The sequence below is a fragment of the Nuphar pumila genome, chromosome 9 (assembly GCF_984573655.1).
Source record: "Nuphar pumila chromosome 9, dmNupPumi1.hap1.1, whole genome shotgun sequence".
Taxonomy (NCBI): domain Eukaryota; kingdom Viridiplantae; phylum Streptophyta; class Magnoliopsida; order Nymphaeales; family Nymphaeaceae; genus Nuphar; species Nuphar pumila.
The window spans coordinates 119,258,601-119,282,601 of record NC_143257.1 but is presented as its reverse complement, the minus strand read 5'-3'; the positions used below and the strand labels follow the sequence as shown (position 1 = coordinate 119,282,601).

The window sequence follows — 24,001 nt, the reverse complement described above, 5'->3', positions numbered from 1 at the left end:
AGATTGGGTCTGGATATTACATTATGTTACATTAGATCCAGACCCAATACAAACAATAGAATAAATACATGGACTTCGGGTCCAGATCCAAACCCATAATAGGTACAATGATACAACGATCCAGTCAGTCTTAATAATTTCGGCTAGGAAACTAACCGTGATTCCAATTGTCTTTGGTGAAGAGGAGAAGCAATAGACATCTCAGTTAAGCCCTTTTATCAGGCTTTCCTAGAGCCACACCTGCATCTTTTCCAAAGGATGATATCTGGAGATTTGGTCCACTACATAGAGCAAAACTATTTACTTGGTGGACTTTAGTTTAGTAGGTCAACACTCATTATCCTGAAAAAGACACTTTTTAACTCTGCTGTGTAACATGTACTGCCAAGGAGAAATAATCCACTTAAACTTTTTTGTATATTTTTTCAAGAATTATTAATGTTAGCCTGGCTGGCCATAAGCTTCAGCTATCATTTAAGGGAAATCCTTAGATAGTTAGGCAATATCTCAAGGGAAAGACTCAAACCATTTGGAGATGGTGGGTACTTTCAGCATGGTGGTTCAGTTTACTGGAGAGTATTTGAAGAAAATTCTATATCTGATTCAAACAATTTGTTTCTCAATTTGTAAGATTCAAGCTAAAATCTTAGGAGTGCAATCACTAACTAGTATAGCTTGCATTTGTCGTTAAGTCACATTCCAAGAGTAGGAATTGTTTATCATGTCTATTATAAATGTCTTGTCCCTTTTCCTCTCGATCAGTGTTGTTAAAAGTGTGCCTCAAGGTGCAAAAAGTGTGTCTCGCCTCAAGGCGAGGGCCGTTGTGCCTTGAGCTGTGTAGTCAAAAGCGCTAGGCTGTGCCTGGTCGGTAGACCCCTAAAAAGACTAGTTGGGGACTAAACAGGACTAGTCGGACTAGTCGGTACCCCTATTAAAATATAAAAAGGTACACAAAATATACATAAAAATATGTTTAATTATTTTACTAATAAGATGTTCTCATTACACAAGTACGAAATTACACATTTTTCACAAAATATATTAATATACATATATATAACTGTACACACACAAGAATATATATATATATATTTCAATTATTCATAACATATTCAGTATAATCAACAAAATATGCTTTCAACCCTTCACATAAGCACAATAACACATACTTATATAAATAACATATTACATAATTCATAATAGAAAAAATCATCTGAAACAAACATACACATATATAAAAAAGTATAATAAATTAAAATTAATTGTGCATGCTTTTAATGTTTCACAGAAAAAATCCCAAAAGTAAAGTAGCACATACACACATATATAAATATAATAACTAAGCATGTTTTCATGATTTCACAGAACAAATCACACACACACATATATATAATTATATATATATATATACAAAATAACAATATTTATAAAAATAATAAATTACTAAACTGCCCTCGTGCCTAGGCGGAAGCAGCTTTGTTGCCAACTAGGCACCTTAATTGGTGCCTAGTTAGCTAAATTGGTACCTTTTAAGGTACCCACCTAGGAATTGCAAAGACTAGGCAATTTACTTATGCCCGACTAGGCGGACTAGGTGGTGCCTAGTCGGGGCTTTTGACTACATAAGCCTTGAAGCGCATGTAAAAAGCACAAAGCTCTTGAGGAGTACACCTCATACGCCTTGAAATGTACGCCTCAAGGCGAGGCGCACCCATTTTTTAGATGGTTAAAGCCCGCATGTAACCAATTTTTGGGGTCAAAGCCTCCCTTTTTTTCTCTCTCGTCTCTCCTTGCTCTCTAGCTCTCCCTACTCTCTGCTGTCTAATCTCTCCATGCTCTCTCTCTCTCTCTCTCTCTCTCTCTCTCTCTCTCTCTCTCTCTATATATATATATATATATATATATATACCGACAGAAAGAAGAGAGGTATGCAGTTTTTTTCCTTTTTTTATCTCTTCCTCTCCATTTTCATCTTCTTCTTCTCTTTTTTCCCCTTTTTCTTTCCCCTTCTTTTTTCTTTTTTTCTTGTTATGTTTTCTCCTGCTCCTCTAAGCTCTTGCCTGCCACTTTCTTTGTTTTTCTTCTTCTTCTTCTTTCCTTTGTTCTTTTTTCCATTTTCAGTTGTGCTGCCAATCCTGTTATGCTGTGTAGTTCAAGGTTTTAAAACCCAGTGACTCGGGACTCGACTCGTGACTCGGCGGGTCAACTTGGTGACTCGGACTGGGTTTTGTTAACTTTTGATTTTAAAGGAAAAACAATATATAATTTGTCTCAAACCATGTTTTTCAGTAAACAAGAGATGTTTTTTGGCTCCATGCAGAATCTTGGGTTGAACTGAAATAAGGAGATCGTAGCATGTGGATAAATTGTTCACAAATGAGCAATAAGTTGGAAATGTGGAATGAAAGAGCACAATTTATTCCAGTTACATAGATGCCTTTATGCATTAAAAATGCACATGCCTATAAAAAAAAGAGAATTTTTTGTTGGATGTGATAAGGCAAGGTGAGGACAATTGGTTCTGATTAAAGGGGTATAGCCGATATGAGATACAAAGAAAATATGAAGTCTGAAAGGACAAGAAAGAAGCACCAAGTAGATGTTGGAACTCTATGGATGTTAAGGCCAAAGTTATGTATGACTTTGTTCCAGTTTCTTGTCTATTATGCCTTCATAAAGATGGGGGCAAGGAGGAAAGGTGTGAGGAGAAAACCAAATTCTTCCTTGTTATATAGTTATGTTAGTAAAGTTTAAAGCAAAATATTAAATGCATTTATGCAAAGAAACTGCAAAAAATATAATTGTGTAGAACAGAATAAAAGCAGCAATGTACTCGATCATAAAATATTAATTAGCTGCTGTTGAATCTAAGATTGTCCTGCCTGATGCTTCTAGAAATAGATTCATATTTCATATCCAATAACATTTACCTTAGATCATAGTCACAGATTGTCTTCTTTGCATATTGAAGACATTAAGTAAGAAAGTAACAACAATATTCTCAATAATATTACAATTTTTTTATTCTGAAATACCCAAAAAATCAAATTTTAAACATCCCAGAACTCGCCCGAGTCATGCCGAGTCACAGCCGAGTATTCGCAGACCGAGTTTAGCTTGCCGGGTTGACTCGCTGGAGGGCCGAGCCGAGTCAGCCAAGTCACCGAGTTGACTCGGTGAGTTTTAAAACCTTGTGTAGTTTCTTCAATCCTGTTAATCCTGTTATGTTGTGTAGTTAATCCTGCCAATCCTGTACATAATCTTGTTTTCCCTGTTATGTTGTATATTTTGTTGTCAATCCTGTTATGCCGTGTAGTTTTTTCCACAGCTATATAATTTGTTTCTAAGTTATATAATTAGTTTCTCAATTATATAATCAGTTTCTCAGTTATATAATCAGTTTCTCAATTATATATGTTAGATATTTAATTAATTATATAAATTTGTGTGTATTTGTGTGGAAAACAGATATACATACACGTTAGGACATTATATTTTGTTGTAAATCCTGTTATGCTGTGTAGTATTTTTTCAAAGCTATATAATTTGTTTATAAGTTATATAATTAGTTTCTTGATTATATAATCAGTTTCTTAGTTACTTTTACATGTTAATCTCATATTTTTAGTATTTATTTGAAATTTTCTATTTCTTATTGGTTGTTGCTTCATCAATAAAGCATTTTATTTATTTATTTATATTTTTAGATATTTTTATAGTTTTTTTAAGTTTTCAAAAAAAAATTGAGGCTTACGCTTTACGCCTCGCCTCAGTTTTTGGTGGAGCGTTTCGCTACGCCTCAACGCTTTTCACAACATTGCTCTTGATGATTGTTTGTCACTTTGTAGAACTTTTTCTCCTTCTATTAAAGAAATCCACTCTTTCTCATAAAAAAAAATAAATGAATTTTTGTTCAATAAGCATAACAGAAAATGAAAAATCATAAACAAAGAACAACAAAAGACAACAATCATGAATAAACTATGTAATGAAATGCTACATGATCTTAGAATTGAAGCAAACAAAGTCCCTTTCCCTAGATAATCATTTTAATCCTATCCATAGCAGTGAAACATCCAAGAAAAGGAAAAACAAAAAAAAGGTACTGCAATCAGTCACCTACCAGAGTCCTTTTGTGTGTGACAGTGATGCGCTTTGATTTGCATCCTAAGACACGAAAAACTAGATTGGCCCCCACCTAAACATAAGTCTCAGGATTATTCACAGATATAGTAGAATGAGACAGGCAAACATAAAAATCAGCCAAACCATATTTCCTACAAGTGAGTAAACATGATGACAACTTAAGCAGTTCAAGGTTAAGAGAAGACCTTAAATTTTTTGGGAGGCTTTACAAGATTAAGTTCTGACATATGTTGGAGAGGACAAAGTGCCTTTAAACCTCCTAAAAATTGAATTACTGCATCATTTTTATCAATCTTAATGACTTTTCCCTTGACCACCATACCAGGTTTGACCTCTGCATGGGTGAAAAAAGACCCTTCAAAAGCAGATGCCTGCAGAACAGTCAAGGTTTGCCAGTACATTCATGTGGTTAAACAAAGTAACAAATTATAGACTCTCAAGGCAGTAAGCTGTCAAAATACAAAAGCATTTTTTCTCCTAAAGGAAAAAATGACGGCAAAAATTAAGTGCATAGAATTATTAGAAGATGCAAAAGATATGCACGCACATGCATGTGCATAATTTAATGCATCTTTTGCACCTTGACATTATCCGTCAGAGACAGACACAATGATGACACAAGGGGTAAACAGGTCCATGACTCCATGATAAAGAAGGTGAAGATAACTGATAAAAAGGATTTACCTTCAGAGAACATATGGCTAAACCTTCCATCTGTCTGAATTCAAGAACACGAACACGAACAGCATTCCCTTCCTTGAATTTCTTCTCTAACTTAGGATCTTTCTCATCAGTTGCATCAGATAACTAGAGTGGCGCAAGGAAAATTTAGTTATTCATGTCAAATCAGGTAAATAAACATAAAATCAACAGAGACAACATAGTAATCATTTAAAAAAATAAAATCTGAAGTAAACAGAAGAGAAAAATAAATGCACCTAGACACGCATACACAGAGAACATACCTTGACATATGCAGGTGTATGTACAGGACTGGAAGGAATTTCGAGCAGGAGACCAGATCCCCTGTCGATTCTGATAACATGGGCTTCTTCAAAAACATCTCCAGCTTTGACATGCTGATTAGAAACAGAATAAGGACAACAAAGAACAAAGAAAAACAGAAATCATTCTATAGGTCAGTACAGCCATTTCACAGTGAGGTGCATTTCATACTTTTGCTTACAACCATGTTTTCTGGAAAGCCTATTCACAAAATACATAGAAAAGGACTTCCTCAGTGACCATCACAAACAAAAGATCATGGGCAAGTCCAGGTAGCGAACAAAATCGCAAGAAAATCATGGATCATAAAAAAGTATAAGACCCTCATATGGCCTGAAAATTGATATCATACAGTGTTGTAATCCAGAAAAAGAATACTTACCGAAGGAGGAAGCTTGCCCTGGATAAGGTGTGGATTCATGGTAAGTCCAACAGCTCTAGTAGTTGGATCAATGAATAAAATCCGAGCTCTCGCCTAAGCAAAGTGCATGTCTTAGTTTGTGATTATTTGCAAGTATTTCTCAATGAAGCTTCTAGATGAAATGTGAAGAATTTTCAATAATATCCAAAAACATTCATCATATATAAAGACCAGATTTGAATACGCAAAGCAACTGAAGCTTATTTATTCTAAATGTCATTGTTTCACATGAATTAGCTAATTAGAGGAGGCATTAGTGTGAATCAGTGCAAAAGATAGAAATATTATTTTTAAATTTATTCTTGACCAAATTGTGAAATATTTGAAATTGTAAGAAAACTTCATATTTGTGTTTAAGAAAATAGATTCAAGTATGTCTAATAAAATCATCAACAAAAAATAGATAATACACAAATCCACCCTTAGATATAATAGGTGTTGGGCATCAAACATCTGAATGTATTAACTCAAGCGGTCAAGAAGAAACAAAAGTTCTTTCTTGAAATGATAATCTATTCATTTTGCCAAAAATACAATTTTCACATGTAAAATTTTTAGAATTACAAAAAAAATTGTACTTTCAAAAATATTAAATTTTGTATACATTAAGATGACCAAGCCTTGTATGCCATAAATCCAAATCTAATTTTTGAACATTATAACAAAAAGTATTCTTGGGTATTTCCACAAAAAATTGATGTAGTATAAGCCTCCTTCTGTATGGCCTTCCCTAATCAGCTTTTCTGACTGACGATCTTGTACCTGACAAGTCGGATAATTGAGAAATAAACAAAATATTTAGATTTAATTTAAGAATATATCTAATTTTTAGAATAAAAAATTTGAACTTTGAGAAATATTTTCAAAATTATGTATTCTTGTTATTTGAAGAGATGTCCCATTAGCAGTAAACACATTTGACTCGCTTGAGTTACAACATTCGGATAAAATATCATCATTTGATGTCATGTAAAATGAAACACCTGAGTCAAGAAGCCAAAGAGATTAACCGGGATCAAAGAAGTCGAAGGAAGAAAATGCGACAAAAGTTGATGAGGACGCTCCTTTGAATAGAGGTTGAAGAGCTTCAACTAGTTGTGTCAAGGACATGTTCCCAATAGGTGAGTCTTGAGTTGTTTTGACATCACTTGACTCTTGTAGAGGACCAACCGAGGCAACCTTCTTCTCATAAGGCCTTTTCAACTTAGGACAATAGGTTTTGACCTGTCCCGCTTCATGACAATAATAACAAATAATTTTTTTTCTCATACTCATTGTCTTATTTTTTATAATGCTCATTGTTTGGCCTTCAATAGTGTGGTGGTTTGTAGGTACAAACATAGTTTCCTGATCGAGATACGACTAGAACCAAGTCATCATCGCTCTTAGAAGTCCTCTTCTTAAGCATATTTTCCTCTATACTTAATTGCTCTATAGTGTCTTCAATTGAAGGAACTTTCCCTTGATAAAGAACAGTGTATTTGGTGGATTCAAATGTTGACCCCAATCCATTGATGAATTGGTAAAAATGTTCTGCATCTATTTTGATTTTGGCAAAGTTCTATATCTTTAGGACAAATCCATTTTGTTTCAAAAAGAGTCAACTCTTCTCAAAGTTCGGACAATTCATTATAGTATTCTCTAATACTCTTATCCCCTTAAGTCATTTTCCAGATTTTGTCTTGCAAATTGCACACATGTGCAATATCTTTAAGATAATACATTCTCTTGAGATAATCTCATGCCTTATTTGCATGTTCAAATTCATCAAGGCTAGAGCACTTTTTTTATATCAACACTACTAATAAGACAAGACATAATTTTGGCATGCCCCGTTCTCCATTTCTTCTCATAGGTAGCCATTGCCTTGGTTTTTTCAACCTCCGCAAGAGGTACTTCTTTTTCACCTTCTACTTTGAAAATGACTAGCATGGGTTCTGGATCAGTCTCATCAACTAGTCTCCACAACCTTTTTTCTCATATAAGGTGATTCATGATTGAAGCTCAAGTTACATAATTGAAATCATTGAGTTTTATAGGCTTTATAGTGACATTGTCATCCATTTTTACAAGGGCTACAAGAGATAGATCGAGAAGAAAGGAATAGGGAAGAGGAAGTAAGCAAGGTGAAGGACATGAGCACTCCACCACCAAGTAAGCACCACCAATCTATCACTTGAAACTTCAAGCTTTAATCATGATCTCACAAGCACTTGAATAGGAGTTACAAATGAGCTTCAACACCTTCAAGCTTTGAGTGGCACGTTTCCTGATGAACCGAGAAAGAAATTCAGCTTGATCACCAAGTTCTGATACCATATAAAGAAATAAGAGCTCCGAACAAAGTTTACCAAATCACCAAGGTAGGCACACAAACGAGCCACAACAAGATCCACCAAATCGCCGAAGTGAACACACAAAGAACCACAAAATGGGTTTACTCACAAAACCCACAAAGGGGCAAACAAAAGAAGCTCACAATCTAAAAAGTAATATTTCATTGATAATAAACTGATGCAAGAAGCATTACAAAATGAGAGGGGTTTCACCCCTATATATACACAAAGTGGGAGGTCCAGACGTTGGAACTGGTCCAACGGCTCTAAATATGAACTAGAAAAGAAAAAGAAAAGAAACTAAAAAAACTAGCCTAGTTACATATAATATGATATATATAGAAATACATATATGTATACATATGTATTACTATGTACATATATACATTTTAACACAAAGTACAAGTAAAACTTTTGTATATGTATCCTATAAGAATATGTATTGGGGCTCCAAGAACTGTCAGGCCTAGGGCTCAGAGCTAGACATCTTACTTAAGTATATAATGATGCAGAAGTATAAAAATACCCTCTATAAGCACACATATAATTATGTATCCCATTCTAACTTGAACGATAAATATACTGTTTCCATTACAACATTAACTCAGCTGCAAAGTACAAGTAACACTCCTATGTACGTAAATATACTATGTCTATCAAGATTTTGATTCCGAAAAAAATGTGTTGTTGCCTACTATTTTACAGATCAGCAAGCCGAATTTGTTTTTCTCTTTTGGGATATCTATAATCTATCAGCCAAACACATCCAGAAGATAGAAAATGAGAAAATATACAAAAAAACAAAAGGAAAAATGGGAAAATGAAAAGCAAGAAAAGCAGTCAAATTACAATACAACCTTCCCATAAAAAAACTAGAAAATCAGTCAAATTATGATAGAATGTTGCCATATATGATTAAAAAAAGAAGGGAGAAAACATTGATTATTTCACAAGAAAACCATAGTGATAGTGCATTATACTTCTAGATGAAAGAGTTTTGATTTTTTAAGTTTGTTCTGTCCTCTTGTTAAAATATGATAATAATTTACAGTAACCTGAAACCTGGAATTCATGTAGACCAAAATTTTCATTATTCATAAACAATAAACTAAAGCTTTTGATTCTTGTATTTATGAGCTGACAGTTGGGATCATGTAGTTTCAGGCTACCAGCAGTACACTGCTACAGCTCAGTCAGTTAACTCTGTATGTGTGTGTGCATGCACACATGCATGTGTGTGTGTGTGTGTGTGTGTGAGAGAGAGAGAGAGAGAGACTTACCCTCATACCTACATGGTGCACATCCCTCCAGGATGATCTAGGGCATGACTTTTCTAAGTTAAAAATATCAACCTGTAAATGGTAAAAAAAGTATTAACTGGAATGTCCAAATACTCTAACTTCAACAGCTCCAAAGATTCGAAACTTATCACAGTTTAGACCGGTAAGAGATATATGTAGAAATGTTGAATACATGGGGCAATGCAATGAGTACTGATTCATCAACTCACAGTTCCCGTGAAATAAGTTAGAAATGAAACAAGAATCCCATTCGCCAGTACTGATTTCAAATGAGTCTCAACCAACATGCCAGGAAACAACAGATCGACCGAGAGGCCTCTATACTCCTTAGTCTGCAGGAAAGTGAATTAAATGAAGAAAATTAACCAGTAATAGAAACGCAACACTTCAAACTTTTGATCAAATATAAAAAAATAAAATTAATTAGAGCATCTACTTAAGAGTTATTGTCACAGAAAAGGATATTACAAGCATACAATGTGTGCACATGGTGCAGTCTTGCTCCAGACAGCAAGGACTGAACTGTCAACCAAGAAAGAGCATTCGCAATCATGCAACTTACATTTAGTTAAGATGGTTCATAGTCATACACCTTTCCAGTAGCCTTTTTTTCTTGGAGAGGAAAGAAAATATCTTTTGCTAAAAGAGAAACCGACGAGTCACTCGAAAGCAAAGCACAGGGGAAAATGAATAAAATTAAAAAGCAACTGAAACATAATCTGCAAGTAGGACAAATCTGTAATGTCAATCCAATTGACAGATTCAACCACATGTTCCTAGTAAAAGATAATTAGAACTTGTTATTCATTGGTATATACCTCAAATCCAACTGCTTGTCATGAAAACTTCTTTGTTCTTTTCCTGCCATATAAATCAACGTGAGAGGAATACCCACCACTTCCCCCCTTCCTCCATGACCATGAGGTCAATGTGACACAAGTAAAGAAAGCAATTTCCAACCTACTGAATTTACATTCCAGCCAGACTTAGGACATATAGAACAACATTCTGATGACCAAAATCCCCTATGCTTAAAATGGAGTTGTATGGTATTCGCCTAACATGAACGACCATACACATGCATACTAAACACCATGAAGAAATAATCTCACCAAAGAAACAGTCATAGTCAGCATACACATGCATACTAAAGACAAGCATCCACACAGATACATATAGTCACACATGTACATATATATACAGCAGATACAAAAAAATTTATATGCACAAGTACATACATACGCCATACATGAAACATACGGGAAGACATAGAAATAGTCAGCTTGCATAAGCACTGCTAAACACAAAATGTACCCCCCACTGCCAACATAAACATGCGCAAGAATGCACACAGCAAGAGAAGAAAGAGAAATAGGCAGATTCAGCATAGACATGCAATCCCCCAAAAAAAAAAACTCACACAAACTCAATGTCAGAGATCAACAGGTGATTATGTTAGACTTACCAGGTATGTGGATATATGGTCTAGAGACAATTTGCATGAAATGATTCTGCGAGATTTGTCAATGCTAGAAACCACAACTTGCAAAAGTTGTCCTTTTTCAACTATATGGTCCCCTTCCTCTGCAAGCAGATAAATATGCTCTTATTATGTTAATCTAATGACTGTTTACCCCAGCTACATGACACACTCACCAATCACTACAATAAAGCTAGAGGCACTTCATACAACAGCTCACCGCCACTTCAAGGCCCTGTTTGGGTGACAGGAGCAAAACCTGGTTTCTAGCAAACCAGGTTTTTGGCAAACCTGGATTGCCAAAAACCTGGTTATGACCTGGCCAAAAATCAAAACAGGTTTTATCACCAAAAAAGTTAAAAACCTGAAGAAAAAAATTTTAAAAAGCAAAAAAAAAGAGAATCGGTCATTTTCCAACCAACCACTGGCAGGAAAAGGGATGAGCCGCTGTCGCTCTTTCTGGGCGATGTCAGCCCGGCTATTTCTGGCTATTAGTTGGCCGGAAAATGACCAGCCCTCATTAAAAATATGAAAAGATCAAAAGAAATGGCTGGCTGCCTATTTTCCGGCCAGCCACTGACCGGGAAATGACCAACCCGGGTCCCCCGAATTGGGTGACACCAAGCCAGCCATTTTCCAGCCTGTGGCTGGCCAGAAAATAGTCCGCCAGCCCAAAAAACATGTAAATCGGAAAGGAAAAAAAACAAAAGAATGACTGGCCGACTATTTTCCGTCCAGCCACAGGCGGGAAAATGGCTGGTTTGGTGTCGCCCAATACGGTGGAACCCAAGCCGGTCGGTGGCTGGCCGGAAAATAGGCAGCCATTCTTTTTTTTTAAGTTTTTCCTATTTCTAATGAGGGCTGGTCATTTTCCGGCAAGCCACAGGAAAATAGTCGGCCAGTTCAAAAAAACATGAAAAACGGAAAGGGAAAAAAAGAATGGCTGGCTTGGAGTCACCTGTGCCATGTGACGCCATGCCGTCATTTCTCAGACAGTAGCTGGCTGGAACATGGCCAGCAAGCCATCAAACGGTGAAAAAAGGTTTAAAAAAATGTTTCAGGCTATAGAAGAAGAGGTGGTAAGTGGGCAGGAAGGAAAGTGGAAAGGGGGTGAGAAAGAGACATCCCCCCCCCCCGATAAACCCGGTTGAAAAAACTGTGTGTGTGTGTGTGTGGGGGGGGGGGGGGGGGGGGGGGGGGCTCTTTTGCAAACCTGGGTTTTCATCAAAACATGGTTGGGTGTCACTCAAACAGCCACCAAACATGGTTATTTGGGTAAAACCTGGTTTGATACCCAAAATCAGGTTCATCCAAACAGTACCAAAGTGGTTCAAAAGAAGTATTACAATTGCCAAACATAACTGCATAAAGGCCACAATAAAGGCACAAAGTAATTTCATAGGAAAATATTTGAATGCCAAACTGCAGTAAGGCTATAAAAAATAAGAATATGCACACATAGAATAAGAACAAACATGTTTGAACAACAAAGGAAAAAAACTAATTTTGGAAGTTATTTACCATTTCCATAAGACCGTGGTAAAAATCCAGAAAATGATGCTGATCCAAGATGAAGAATATATCCATGATCTTCAATGCTTTTGACATTGGCATTCATCACCTGTAAATGCAAGTGGATGAGCTTACCGTAGTTTAAAGCTCCAACAATTGATCAACTAGTATGCTCGCTAAGCATCAAAATAAATGCATTTATCAGAAAGTTGTTGATAATAGAGAAGCTACCATTTAAAAGAATGAATGATCACAAATGATTCTCTCATAGAACAGCCAGAAACAAAACAACTGGAAGTTATAGTCCGTCTGCAGCTTAGATATATGAGAAATTTTTTTACGACCACTAGAATAAGTGCTTTCCCTAAAGAGTAATATAAAACTTTTTATAGAAAAGCTGAAAAGAAACATAATACATTAGGTTACCTTACGATCTTCGAAACGCTTTAAAGTTTTAAACAAGAATGTGGTTTATAATCCTGACCCACGAAATATCCATCATGACATTTCTTTTCTATGAAATAAATCCTACTGGATCTTTTCAAGGATTACCAAGACAATCATTTCTTGAATATCTATTAATTCTTTCAAACCACACTAAACACCATGCAGAAATATTCAGTCACCAAATCTTGCAATAAATTGAAGTTATGTTTTTAGGTTTTTCACAAAATTGATGCAAATGAATCGGAATATTGCAACATTTAAATTTAAAAAAAAAGAAGATACCATGATGTTATCACAGTATTTTTATAATCAATTCAACTAGTTAACCTTTAATTTCTGTTTTCATTACTATTTTAAGAGCTCCCTGTGTTTTTCTTGTAAACACATTCCAGCAATCCATCACAATTTATTATAAGAATCACAAATTTACAGGTAGTAGAGAATCCAATAAAATTTGTGAAGATATATCATATGCTTTCAGAAAAAAAAAAACATTTCATCATTTACAATTTCAAAAATGGCAAGTAGATAAAAAAATACTCCCTGTGTCATAGACGATCTGTCAAACCAACCATTTGAATAAAGCAAAAGACTAAACCTATAAAACAACAAGAATAGATCTATTTATCTACGATAGAATACTATTGTATTCTATTCATTTGAGACACCTCAATAGACTCAATACAAATGAAATATTGGGAAAGCAAATCAAATAAAACAACATAACAAAAATCAGGTAAATATAAATAAAGGATGGGAAAACAAAATGGGAGTGGTAGGGTTGTCATGAGGAGGGTTGGAATTGAATGGAAGTAAATCTGATGGCCCTAACATCAATGGCACATTGATCTGATCCAATGCAGATGCTTGACCGTGTTCCCTATTAAGAAAAGGTCACTCACAGTGTCCAATTAGATGGAATGTAACTGCACTTTTACAATCAAAGGGGCATCTATAAAGAGCATTATGCCACCTTGTACAATGATGTAAGATTAGGTTTTCTGGCTCATGCATTTTTCTCCTTTTATTTTGTTACCTCAAAATCCACATGCTTGTTAGCCAAATGGCAATTAGTCTGCACAATACACCCAGTTGATTCTCGTGTCCTCCAGAACTTTGAAAAGAACCTTTTGGAACAAAATTGTTATTACATTAAAGAAAAAGGGTTGAGTGTCATACTACACTTTGACATGGAAATGAAATATGGGTTTATTGTCCTCATAATTATTTTTTATTTATCATATTTTTCCATAGACTGGAAGGTTCATGCAGGAAAAACAAATGAAAAAAGAAAATTTTCTAACATAATTGACACCATCCAAGTTGAGTAAATAATTAACATTAACTATAACTGGCCCTACCTCTCCAACTTTGTCACATAGGCACACCATATCGGCAGCCGTACCCGTGTTGACATGACTCGACACGGGTGCTGGTACCGGACGCAGCACGGGTACGTGCTGGTCCAGGTCGGGTCGGGTACAACCCTGACCCAACCCAACTTTTTCTTTTTTTTGTTTCTCTAGCGAAAGACAGGGAGGAAGAAGAAAATGGAGGAGGAGGAGGAAGAAAGAGAAAGAAGAAGAAAGAGGAAGAAATAGAGAGAGGAGACTCAAAACCCTCTCCTTCCCACCCTCGTCTGACAGAGAGAGAGATCAACAGGAAAAGAGTGTAAGAAACCCAGAGAGAAAGAAAGAGGAAGAGAGTGTGAGAAACCCTGAGAGAGAGCCTACCTTGCTCCTCCTCCTCTTCTTCTTCTTCTTCTTCTCATTGTATCGAAAGTGCAAGAGAGAGAGAAAAAAAAGGGTGAAGGGCTTCCCCTTTTATAAGGTAGGTTTGGATATGGATCTTAATATAGATCCATAACCAAACCCTCGCTTTATTTATATATATATATAAAGTTGTGTCCCTGTACCTTAATTTTTTTAAATTGTTGTGTCGTACCCTCTGTACCCGTACTCCTACCCATGTGACATAGCTCTCCAACTATTAATGTTTTTTTCTCATTGTCATTTATAATGGGTTCATCACTATGTCATAGACTCGCCAAAGAGCTCGTCGCACCCGCATCGACGCGACACAACGTGAGTGCGGATGTGAATAAACCCTGGGGTACAATTAGCACACACCCAAGGTTATATGTGTCCAAAATGGACTCGATCAACTTTGATCGAGTCCATGTTGGTCCACTTTTTAAACTTAACATGGGGGTGTTTAGGGCACCACTCCTCCTTGCCCTCCCAAACTCCTCTTCTCCTCCTCCGCCAACGGTGGAGGTGACGGCGGTGTCGACAACAGCGACGGTAAGTCTCTCTCTCTCTCTCTCTCTCTCTCTCTCTCTCTCTCTCTCTCTCTCTCTCTCTCTCTCTCTCTCTCTCTCTCTCTCGCGCGCGGCCTCCTCTTTTTTTTCTTCCTTCTCCTCCTCCTCTTTTTCCTCTTCCTTGTCCCCTTATCTTTCATCTTCCTTCCTCCTCCCGTCGTTGGCACAAGGGCCGAACCCAAGCCTGAGTTCAGCAGAATCGATCCCACCTTGAGTTGGGTTCTAAGTTCGACCTGTTTTTTTTATGAATTTTATTTTAATAAAAAAAAATTTAAAGACGAAAATGGTGAATTTATTTATGATGAATAGTAGATTGTTAATTTGATATATTGCATGAATTCATGCATGATGAATTCAAAATAGGATAATTGTTTTTATTTCATTAATGTTAACTTGAAATTGTCAAAAAATATATATATACCCTCCCTACAACCCCGCACCCAAGGTTTTTTGAAGTATCGCATCGCCGCACTCGCATCTACACCCACACCCATGTGACATAGGTTCTTCACTTACGCTAGCATTTTCAATAGGGCCAAGATGCACCCTAATAATCATTATACAACATTGAAGCTAACCACCATTTTTCTACAAGAGATCGCAAAATGAATAGGAAGTTTACTGATACTTGATACAACAGATCGCAAAGACTCACAAAATGACTAGGGTGAAGTTAGTCTGTACTCGCACCCTAATCTCTCTCTCTCTCTCTCTCTCATTTGATACAATTGGTGCACCAAGGCTTGAGACTTACCTACTAAGCTTGTCTTTCTCTTTCCTAAGCAAAGCACAACATAACTTTGGGTGTACCATTTGAAGGTGGCCTTCAACATATTTTTGGCGACCAAGTGCTAGTCTAAGGTGCAAACCATGAGCCAGATCTATAATGTAATATCGTGTATTTTTTTATCATTTTTAAAATCAACAAATATAATTTTAAAATTATAGATTATTTAAATTGATAAAATTGTGGAAAAATATATCATTTTATAGGTGACGTTAGCTGGGTTTGGGCATGGCCCAAAGCCCTATGACAAAACCTAGTTGAGCTAACTATGATTTCATAAATTTTTCGTTTTTAACCTTTAAATTTAAGCGAAAATTGAGCAAAATTCAGGTTAAATTCAGACAAAATTCAAGTATGAACACTGTTAGATCCAGCTCGGAATATTGATCACGTTGGCGACCTGTTTGTCTTAAATCGGATTACGATTGACCCAAAAATCGCATTTTTCAAAAATGACCTACCTCTTTTTTTTACTTGTTCTGGATTGGATCAGATTGGATCTGTTCTGTTTGATCCAAGTTAATATGGATCTTGACCTAGTCCAATATCCATATTGACCAAGATCTGGTCCAGGTAGGATCCGTGTGGATTTGGATCTTGAATCCAAATCTGGATTTGGCCAATTTAAAACTTTAAAATCAACCTTTAAATTTAAATAGAATGAGGTAGGGTTCTAGTTGGGGTAGAACTCTACCCCATAGGACTTTCCAGAGGGGGGCGACACCCTCAAGAATATTCTTTAGATTATTAAATTAAATAAATTTTTATTAATTGAAATATCTAGAAGAGGTAGAGTTCTACATTAAGTAGAACTCTACTCTCTAAGGTCATTATCTAGAGAGGACGTCACCCCTTCTAGATTAAAATAACTTAAAGAAAATAAAATAAAACAAAAAAAAATTATAAAAAGGGGGTTATTGATATAACACAAGGAAATCTGGAAATGCATAAAGCTATTGATAGTAACAAAGGTCACTGGATCTGGCACTTATGGAGTCCTTAGTGCAGTAATAGAAGGACTAAATTCATGGCCGGAGAATTCTATAAACTTAAGTTGTTGATTACTAAGTATATTAGTGTCATAAAGGAAGTTTCCAAAAACAAGGTAAAGAAGGCGACTACTTACATGCACCAGATTTTTCAGGCACCAGATTTTCCAGGCGACGAAACTTACGTGGCACTAGATTTTTTCAAGTGACAACTTACATGGTGCATGGTGCATGGTTTTTTTAGGTGACAACTTAGACAAGTGGTTTGACAAAGGCACTTAATTTTTCAGGCAACAAAAGGGTAAAATTGTAAAAAAAAAAATCAATTGGCGAGATTTGTCATATTTTGAGTAGTCAATTCACCATATTTGTCATATTTTTCCCGTATTGACAAAAACATGGAATCATGCCATCTATGTCTTTGTCAGTTTTTTGAATTACAAATCAATGTCACCATGAATTACACATTACTATCTGTAATTTTTTTAAATTTAAAGCAAGTAGCTATGAATTGTTGAAATTCAAATCAGTGGTTATGCCAGTTGTTTCACCACAAACAGGCACTTAGTTTTGATACCAGGTTTCACATTTGCAAATAGGTTATTCTCATATTTGCTGCTTAATGGTTTTGAAATTTGAATATTCTGATACAGAGGTTCTAACCGCTGGAATTTGCAGTCTAGTGGTCTTCGAATATCAGGAGAGTCCTTCCATAACTTTACAATGACATTGAAAGTGTCAAATTATTTCAAATTTTATTGTGGCACTTTTATCATGATATTAGTAAATTTACTGTTTAGAGGTTTTGTTACATAGAAATCAATGGAAAGGGTCTACGCTTCAGAAAAATAATCTAGCAGTCCTTTAATTAATTTTGAAGTTATAGAACACTTTTTGCACTAGGACGTAGAGCATGTTTTGAACTTACAAATGAAAAAACCTAGTGAATAAGCCACAAAAATGGATACAACTAAATATCAAATCTTTAAGAGAGACAATCTACTTGTTAAAACCATCATGTTGACCATGTAAGATGACCTCATCAAAAGATTTTGATGGCTGTCCTAAAGCAAACGGCATGGTCATTGTGGCAAAAGATGACACAACATTAGAAACCCACATCCAATTGTTTATACAATAGTAAAATTCATGTAAGATGAAGGAAATGACAATCATATACCATGTCAATAAAATGCAAGTGATGGCTAAAAATTTGACAGCTGTTGTGAATGTTAGTTCGGATCATAAACAAATTTAAAAGCAAGGACTATAGATTCATCTATTACTTTCTGTGGGACCCACTCAAACCTACATAGGATATACAAATCAATCTGAAAACTGAGGACCCCAGATTTATGTATTTCTATCTCGAGAGGGGGAGATCAAGCATGAAGCTACAGATACAAGGATATAAGACCGGCAACTCTTCTCATCATCTTCTTTGTAGTGCCCTATGTTACAGCAGACGATGCAAATATAGGGCAAAAACGCTCAGTAAAAACTCTCTCTCTCTCTTTGTGCACTAGGATTTTAAGCTAGACCAATGTTTAACTTTATCGTAAGTTTTTTTTAATTGTTTCTTCTTTTTGAATCTTGATTTCTTTCATTTCCGTCCAAGATGTGAATTTTTCTCTTGATTATTCTATAGAGCTTTATTTTCATTTACCACATTTGTTGGAACTTGGAAGATGTATTCACCAATTTGTTAGTTTCTAAACACTACTATGAGTGGTATGAATCTAATAAAATAATCAGATGTAATATCTTTTTTCTCAGTCTCTTCTTATTTTCACTGTTATTTTTTTGTTGTTGGGAGTGTGATTGTTGCTATTGTCTTTATGATATTACTGTTGGAGTTAAATTCATAGGTCACATTGTTTGAATTTCTTTTTTCCAGACGCAATCTTGATTCTGGATTTTACTATGAACTAAAATAAACATTACCAAGTTTCTTTAACACCGACTTTTATTCTATTTAAGGAATGATGTTCACCAATTCATGTGAGGGAAAGGCGCTCAATTGATTATCCCAGCTCTTGGTACCAAATTTCATGAAATGCAAAATGATGGCATCATGTGGGAGGTAGAGACGTTAGTAAACCAGGGAGATAAAATCACAACACTCTAGGTACGGAATAGGGTTGTTTCTATCATAGGAACATATGCTTGCAAATATAGAATACATGCTAGAGGCCTATATTGGTCTGAGACCACATTGCACTAGGTGATCAACGATAATTCTAAATATTGGGTTTCCATAGCATTCTCTTATGAGCTAAACTTTGATGTTGAGCCTTGGAATTTATGCAAGGAAAAGACGAGAGGCATTGCAAAGTTTGAGCCCACCATATACAGAGAGTCTACGTCAATTGCAGTTAATGTTGTTGCCAAAATATTAAGTTTGAAGCCCTTGGCAGAACCTAATCGATGGAAATTTCCAGGCACGCTCTTAGTAATATCGCATGTTTTTTCATGATTTTTAATTTTGAAATTTTTGAAATTTTAACTGTGTTTAATGAAAATGATAAATTTGTGGAAAAATATCTTTAATTATGAGTGACATCAGCTGGGTCTGGACCATGGTTGCCAGTTGAGGAAGCGAGAGCGGGAAGCGAGGCACTTTCAAAATTTTAGGAAGCGGGGAAGCGTGGGACCACTTAGGACCGATTCGGGAAGTGTCTCGGAAGCGACCTAGGAAGCGTCTCGAAAGCGGGGGGGGGAAGCGAAAAAAATAAAAATAAAAAATAAAAAATACAAAAAATTTGGAAATAACAGGGTAAGCGAGGGGAAAGCGTGAAGGGAAGCGTGCTTCCCATTAAAGGTAAGCGCGTCCCCCATTAAAGGCAAACGCGTCCCCCATTAAAGGGAAGTGTGCTTCCCAAAACAGGGGGATGCTTCCTCCAATGCTTCGAAAACGCGACGTTTCGCGCTTCGGGGAAGCGCGCTTCCCCTTTTAGCTAGGCGCTTCTGGTAACCCTGGTCTGGACGTAGCCTAGAGGCCACTGACAAGACCTAAATGAACCAATTAATATTTGAGAATTTTTTTCATTTTTAAGCTTTAAATTCGAGCAAAAATCGAGCACAATTCAGGTTAAATTCAGGAAAATTCAGAGGCAAAAATCAGGTAAGTATATCGTTAGATGGGTCTCCTAATTTTGGGAACGTTGTGTCTTATTTTTCTGAAATCGGGTTACGGTTGGCCCGAAAATCGCGTTTTTCAAAAATGACCCACCTCTATTTTTACCTTTTTCTGGATTGGACCGGACTGGATCCGCTCCGTTTAATCCAAGTTAATGTGGATTTGGACCTAGTCTAGGACCCATATTAACTAGGATCTAGTTCAAGAAACATCTATATGAATTTTGGATATGAATTTGGATCTCGGATCCAAATCTGGGTCCAAAATCCAAATGTGACCAATCTAAAATTTTAAAATCAATTTAAAAGTTAAATTGAGTAGGTAGAGTTCTAGCTGGAGTAGAACTCTACTATGGGAGGACTTCCAAAAGGGGGCGACACCCTCTGGAATATTCTTAGAATATATTATTTAATAATTAAATAATAAAATAAAATAAATAAATTCTAAAGTTATCTAATAGATAAAGTACAGATCTACATAAAGTAGAACTCTACCTAATTGGAGTCTCTAGAGGGGACGTCACCCGCTAGAGAAGACCTTTTAGATAAGGAGTTAGTTAAAAATAAAAATAAAAGATAAAATATTAAGCGAATAACCTCTAGAAGAAATAGAGTTCTACCTTTGGTAGAACTCTATTCTCTAAAAGAGAGTCCTCTAGAGGGGACGTCACCCTCTAGAGAGACCTCTTATGATAAAATTTAAATTAAATAAAAAGAAACAAAGAGATAGCATTATAAAAAAGGAGTTGGACTCCCCCAATCTCTAGAATCATGATTCTAGAGAGAGAGAGAGAGAGTTAGAGAGAGAGAGAGTTGAGAGAGAGCTCAACTCATGGGAGAGAGAGAAAAGAAAGAGATAAAGTGTAAAACCCACTAAAAAATTTTGTACTGGACCCCTTTTCATTAGGGTTTTAGTAACCCGACTCCAGAGCGCCGCACACCCCCCCCCCCACCTGCGATATCGGGCGAATTAGGGAAACCCATCGAGGGTTTCCCCATTCATCGCCCCCATGTGCCCTTTAAGAACTGTGTAGGAGGGCGAGGGGAGGCACGCCTCCCTCTCGCAGTCCTTCGCCCCCAACGCGCCGACCTCCTTCTTCCCTGCGCACGCCACCAGCGCCGCCCACGATCCCCTCGCGACGACCCCCCTCCTCCTCTGCTGCGCACGCCGCCGACGCCGGCCACCACCTCCCAGGTACGTCGTTGTCCTCCCTCTTCTCTTCCTCAAACCCCCCTCTCTGTCACCTCGCCGGGAGGCCGACTGGCGGCACACAACCCCTGCCGCGGCCTCCCACCTCCCCTGTGCCCATCGGGGGCCCGACAGGTGGCCTATGGGGCCCCTGTCGTTCCCTTTTCCCTCTGGGAATTCGCCGAAGTGTCGGCAGGGGACCGAGGCCCCTGCGACACCCCCCCCCCCCCACACACACACACACCCATGTGGGTGATAGGGAAACCGACGGGAGGTCGGTTGCCCTCCCTGTCCCCCCCCCCCCCCCCCGCCGGTCTCTCTCTGGCAGGGGTTAGTCCCCCTGCCACCTCTCGATCACCGGTAGGCAGGGGCAATGCCCCTGCCGCTTACTGTTTCCCGGCAGGCGGGGGCTCGCCCTGCTGCCTCTAGGGTTTTGGCGCGCAGGGGTAGTGCCCCTGCCGCCTTCCTGTCTCGGCTGGCAGGGGCAATGCCCCTGTTGCCCTTTGTTTCGCTGGGCTGGCAGGGGCTCGCCCCCTGCCGCCGCTTGGCTTCTGGGAGGGCAGGGGATATCCCCCTGTTGCCCCTTGATTCTTTACACGCAGGGGCTTGTCCCCCTATCACCCCCGTCCCGAGCTCTCTCCCTCTCTCTGTCGGCAGGGATTGGCCCTCTGCCGCCTCTCGACTGTCGGCAGGGGTTGGTCCCTGCCTCCTTGTTATTGTCGGCAGGGGCAAGCCCCTGCCATCTCTTGGCTGTCGGTAGGGGCTCAGCCCCTGTCGCTTCAATGTTGTCGGTAGGGGCTAGCCCCCCTGCCGCTTCGATGCTGTCGGCAGGGGCTGGCCCCCTGCCGTCTCGTGCTGTCGGCAGGGGCTGGCCCCCTTGCCGCTTCGATGCCGTCGGCAGGGGCTCAGCCCCTGTCGCTTCGTTGCTGTCGGCAGAGGCTGGCCCCCTGCCGCCTCGGTGCTTTCGACAGGGGCTCAGCCCATGTCGCCCCGCTGTTGTCGCTTTTCTGATTTCGGCAAACAGGGGCACACCCCTGCTGCCTCTCTCTTTTTCGATCGACAAGCCAGACTTTCTATTTCTCCGCATGATAAATAATGTAGCATTGAATATTCATACTTTTGCAGACATCGCATCGAACCCCGCTCTGGCTCCGCGGCCTGAGCCTCGTATCATCTACACCCGTAGACGCACACAGTTGCACGACATCCCGAGGTAGGGGAAAGTCGCACGAGGATTTTGGATGAATAAAATAAAATAAGACTCCTGAGATAGAATAGTTATTTTACATACTTGCTTATCTAAAGAAGTATTTAATTTATGAATTGTTAGTCAGTGTTTTACTCGTTCTGATTCTTTTGAAACCACATGCTTAGAGTAAACTCTATGGGTAGACTTATTCTAGAGAGAATCAAGTAGTTTAATTGGTATGCCTGTTTACCTGTAGGACTTTTTGACTTGTGATTGTCTGTCTTGCATGCTTATCCTTTTGAAATTGCATACTTAATGTAAACTTTGTGAATAGACTCATTTCTAGAGAGAAACCCACTGCAATTACTATTATAACCGAACCTTAAGGCAGGATGGTATAAATTTGACGAGAGCTCATGGAGTACCTTGAAGTGAGAACTCAACACTTTATTGATATAGATGGGATAATGTCGGCCTCCACAGGCCAATTGCTCAAAGAACAATACATGTCATGTATGAACCAAAAGAATCATAAAACTTTATATGTTGCCCTCTCATCGTAGTTGTACCTGTAGGAAGATACGATCGTACTTTTGGACAAGTATGTCCCATGTGGGTTACGATGGTTGGATGATGATGTTGTAGCAACCTCGATGCGTGCATTTAGCACAATGTTGAGATCACATAAATAGTGACAACTCGCCTTCACAGGCAAGATGCTTGAGTGGGTCTAATAGACCAGAGCATGTAGGATGGGGCGGCGGTTAAGAAACCCCTGTCGTGCCCATTCGACCTTCACGGTTCATCAAGGAAGAGGATGAATGGTACAAAAACTCCGATGGACAGGTTGTTAACAACCACCCCACGGGCAAAAGACTCGGCTTCCCCAGTCATCGGAGTTAGGAGAATTGAGATTACCATAAATTATCCTAGGTGGTAACTCCCAGGTACTTCTGCAGAAGTTGGATGCATCCATGGGCCACAAATGCCTTTGGGGATTTACTCTCTTGGTCACTGACCGTCCCCTTAGGAGCGGACTCAGTCAGTCATCCGGGTTAATAAAAAGACACCTGACATAATATACCCTCGGATCGCTCTCGACTGTTTCTACGTTTCGCGTCTGTGCGTACCAACAGGCCAGTTAATATCAGAAATTAAAGAATATTTTTTTGAATAGTTGTAGTTGTTTGAGACTTACGCTGCTTGAAATGATTCAAACAATAGCTCTTTGCACATGTTACACTTGTTAGAATAGATTACAACTGTATTGATTGTTTTAATATCATAACTGTTTATCTCATGAATGTCCTGCTTTATTTTCATTCTACTTATCTATTCGTGCACCTACTGGTTTGTTATGAAACTGAATCATTTCATGGGCAGGTGAGGAGTAGGACTTCACAGGCGACCGATGGCGTGGTGCAATATGGATCAAGATTTATCTTCTTTCTGTTGGCGGCTTGACTCTGAGTCTTTTTGAGTTTTTCTTTAGATTATTAACTTTGGGAAAATGCTCATTTTGTAATAAACTGCAGATTTTTAATCTATTGTCTTATTTCCTCAATTCCTTTAAGTTGTTGTTCATGTGAATGATGGGTTTTTTTTCGCTAACGTACCCAAGATTGTTGACTTGTGCTCATTTCTAAATGTCTTCCGCTGTCATTTTTTTAAAGTTAAAACTTTAAATCTTTGAAAGGTTTTTCGATAATGTTTTCGAAATCACAAGTCGAAATTTTGGAGC

The 24,001-nt window shown here is 37.9% G+C and overlaps 1 protein-coding gene across 1 annotated transcript in view; it reads right to left on the bottom strand.

The window, feature by feature from the left end:
* LOC149829074 (RIBOSOMAL RNA PROCESSING 5) overlaps positions 1 to 24,001 on the bottom strand; it is a 110,077-nt gene that overhangs the window by 73,127 nt on the left and 12,949 nt on the right. Inside the window, exons 5-13 of the mRNA XM_090017890.1 lie at positions 12,211 to 12,310; positions 10,675 to 10,793; positions 9,419 to 9,541; positions 9,189 to 9,260; positions 5,534 to 5,626; positions 5,112 to 5,225; positions 4,831 to 4,953; positions 4,332 to 4,517; positions 4,124 to 4,198 (exon numbers count right to left, since the gene is read on the bottom strand). Of these exons, the coding sequence (XP_089874016.1) occupies positions 4,124 to 4,198; positions 4,332 to 4,517; positions 4,831 to 4,953; positions 5,112 to 5,225; positions 5,534 to 5,626; positions 9,189 to 9,260; positions 9,419 to 9,541; positions 10,675 to 10,793; positions 12,211 to 12,310 (1,005 nt within the window). The remainder of the gene's footprint in view (positions 1 to 4,123; positions 4,199 to 4,331; positions 4,518 to 4,830; positions 4,954 to 5,111; positions 5,226 to 5,533; positions 5,627 to 9,188; positions 9,261 to 9,418; positions 9,542 to 10,674; positions 10,794 to 12,210; positions 12,311 to 24,001) is intronic.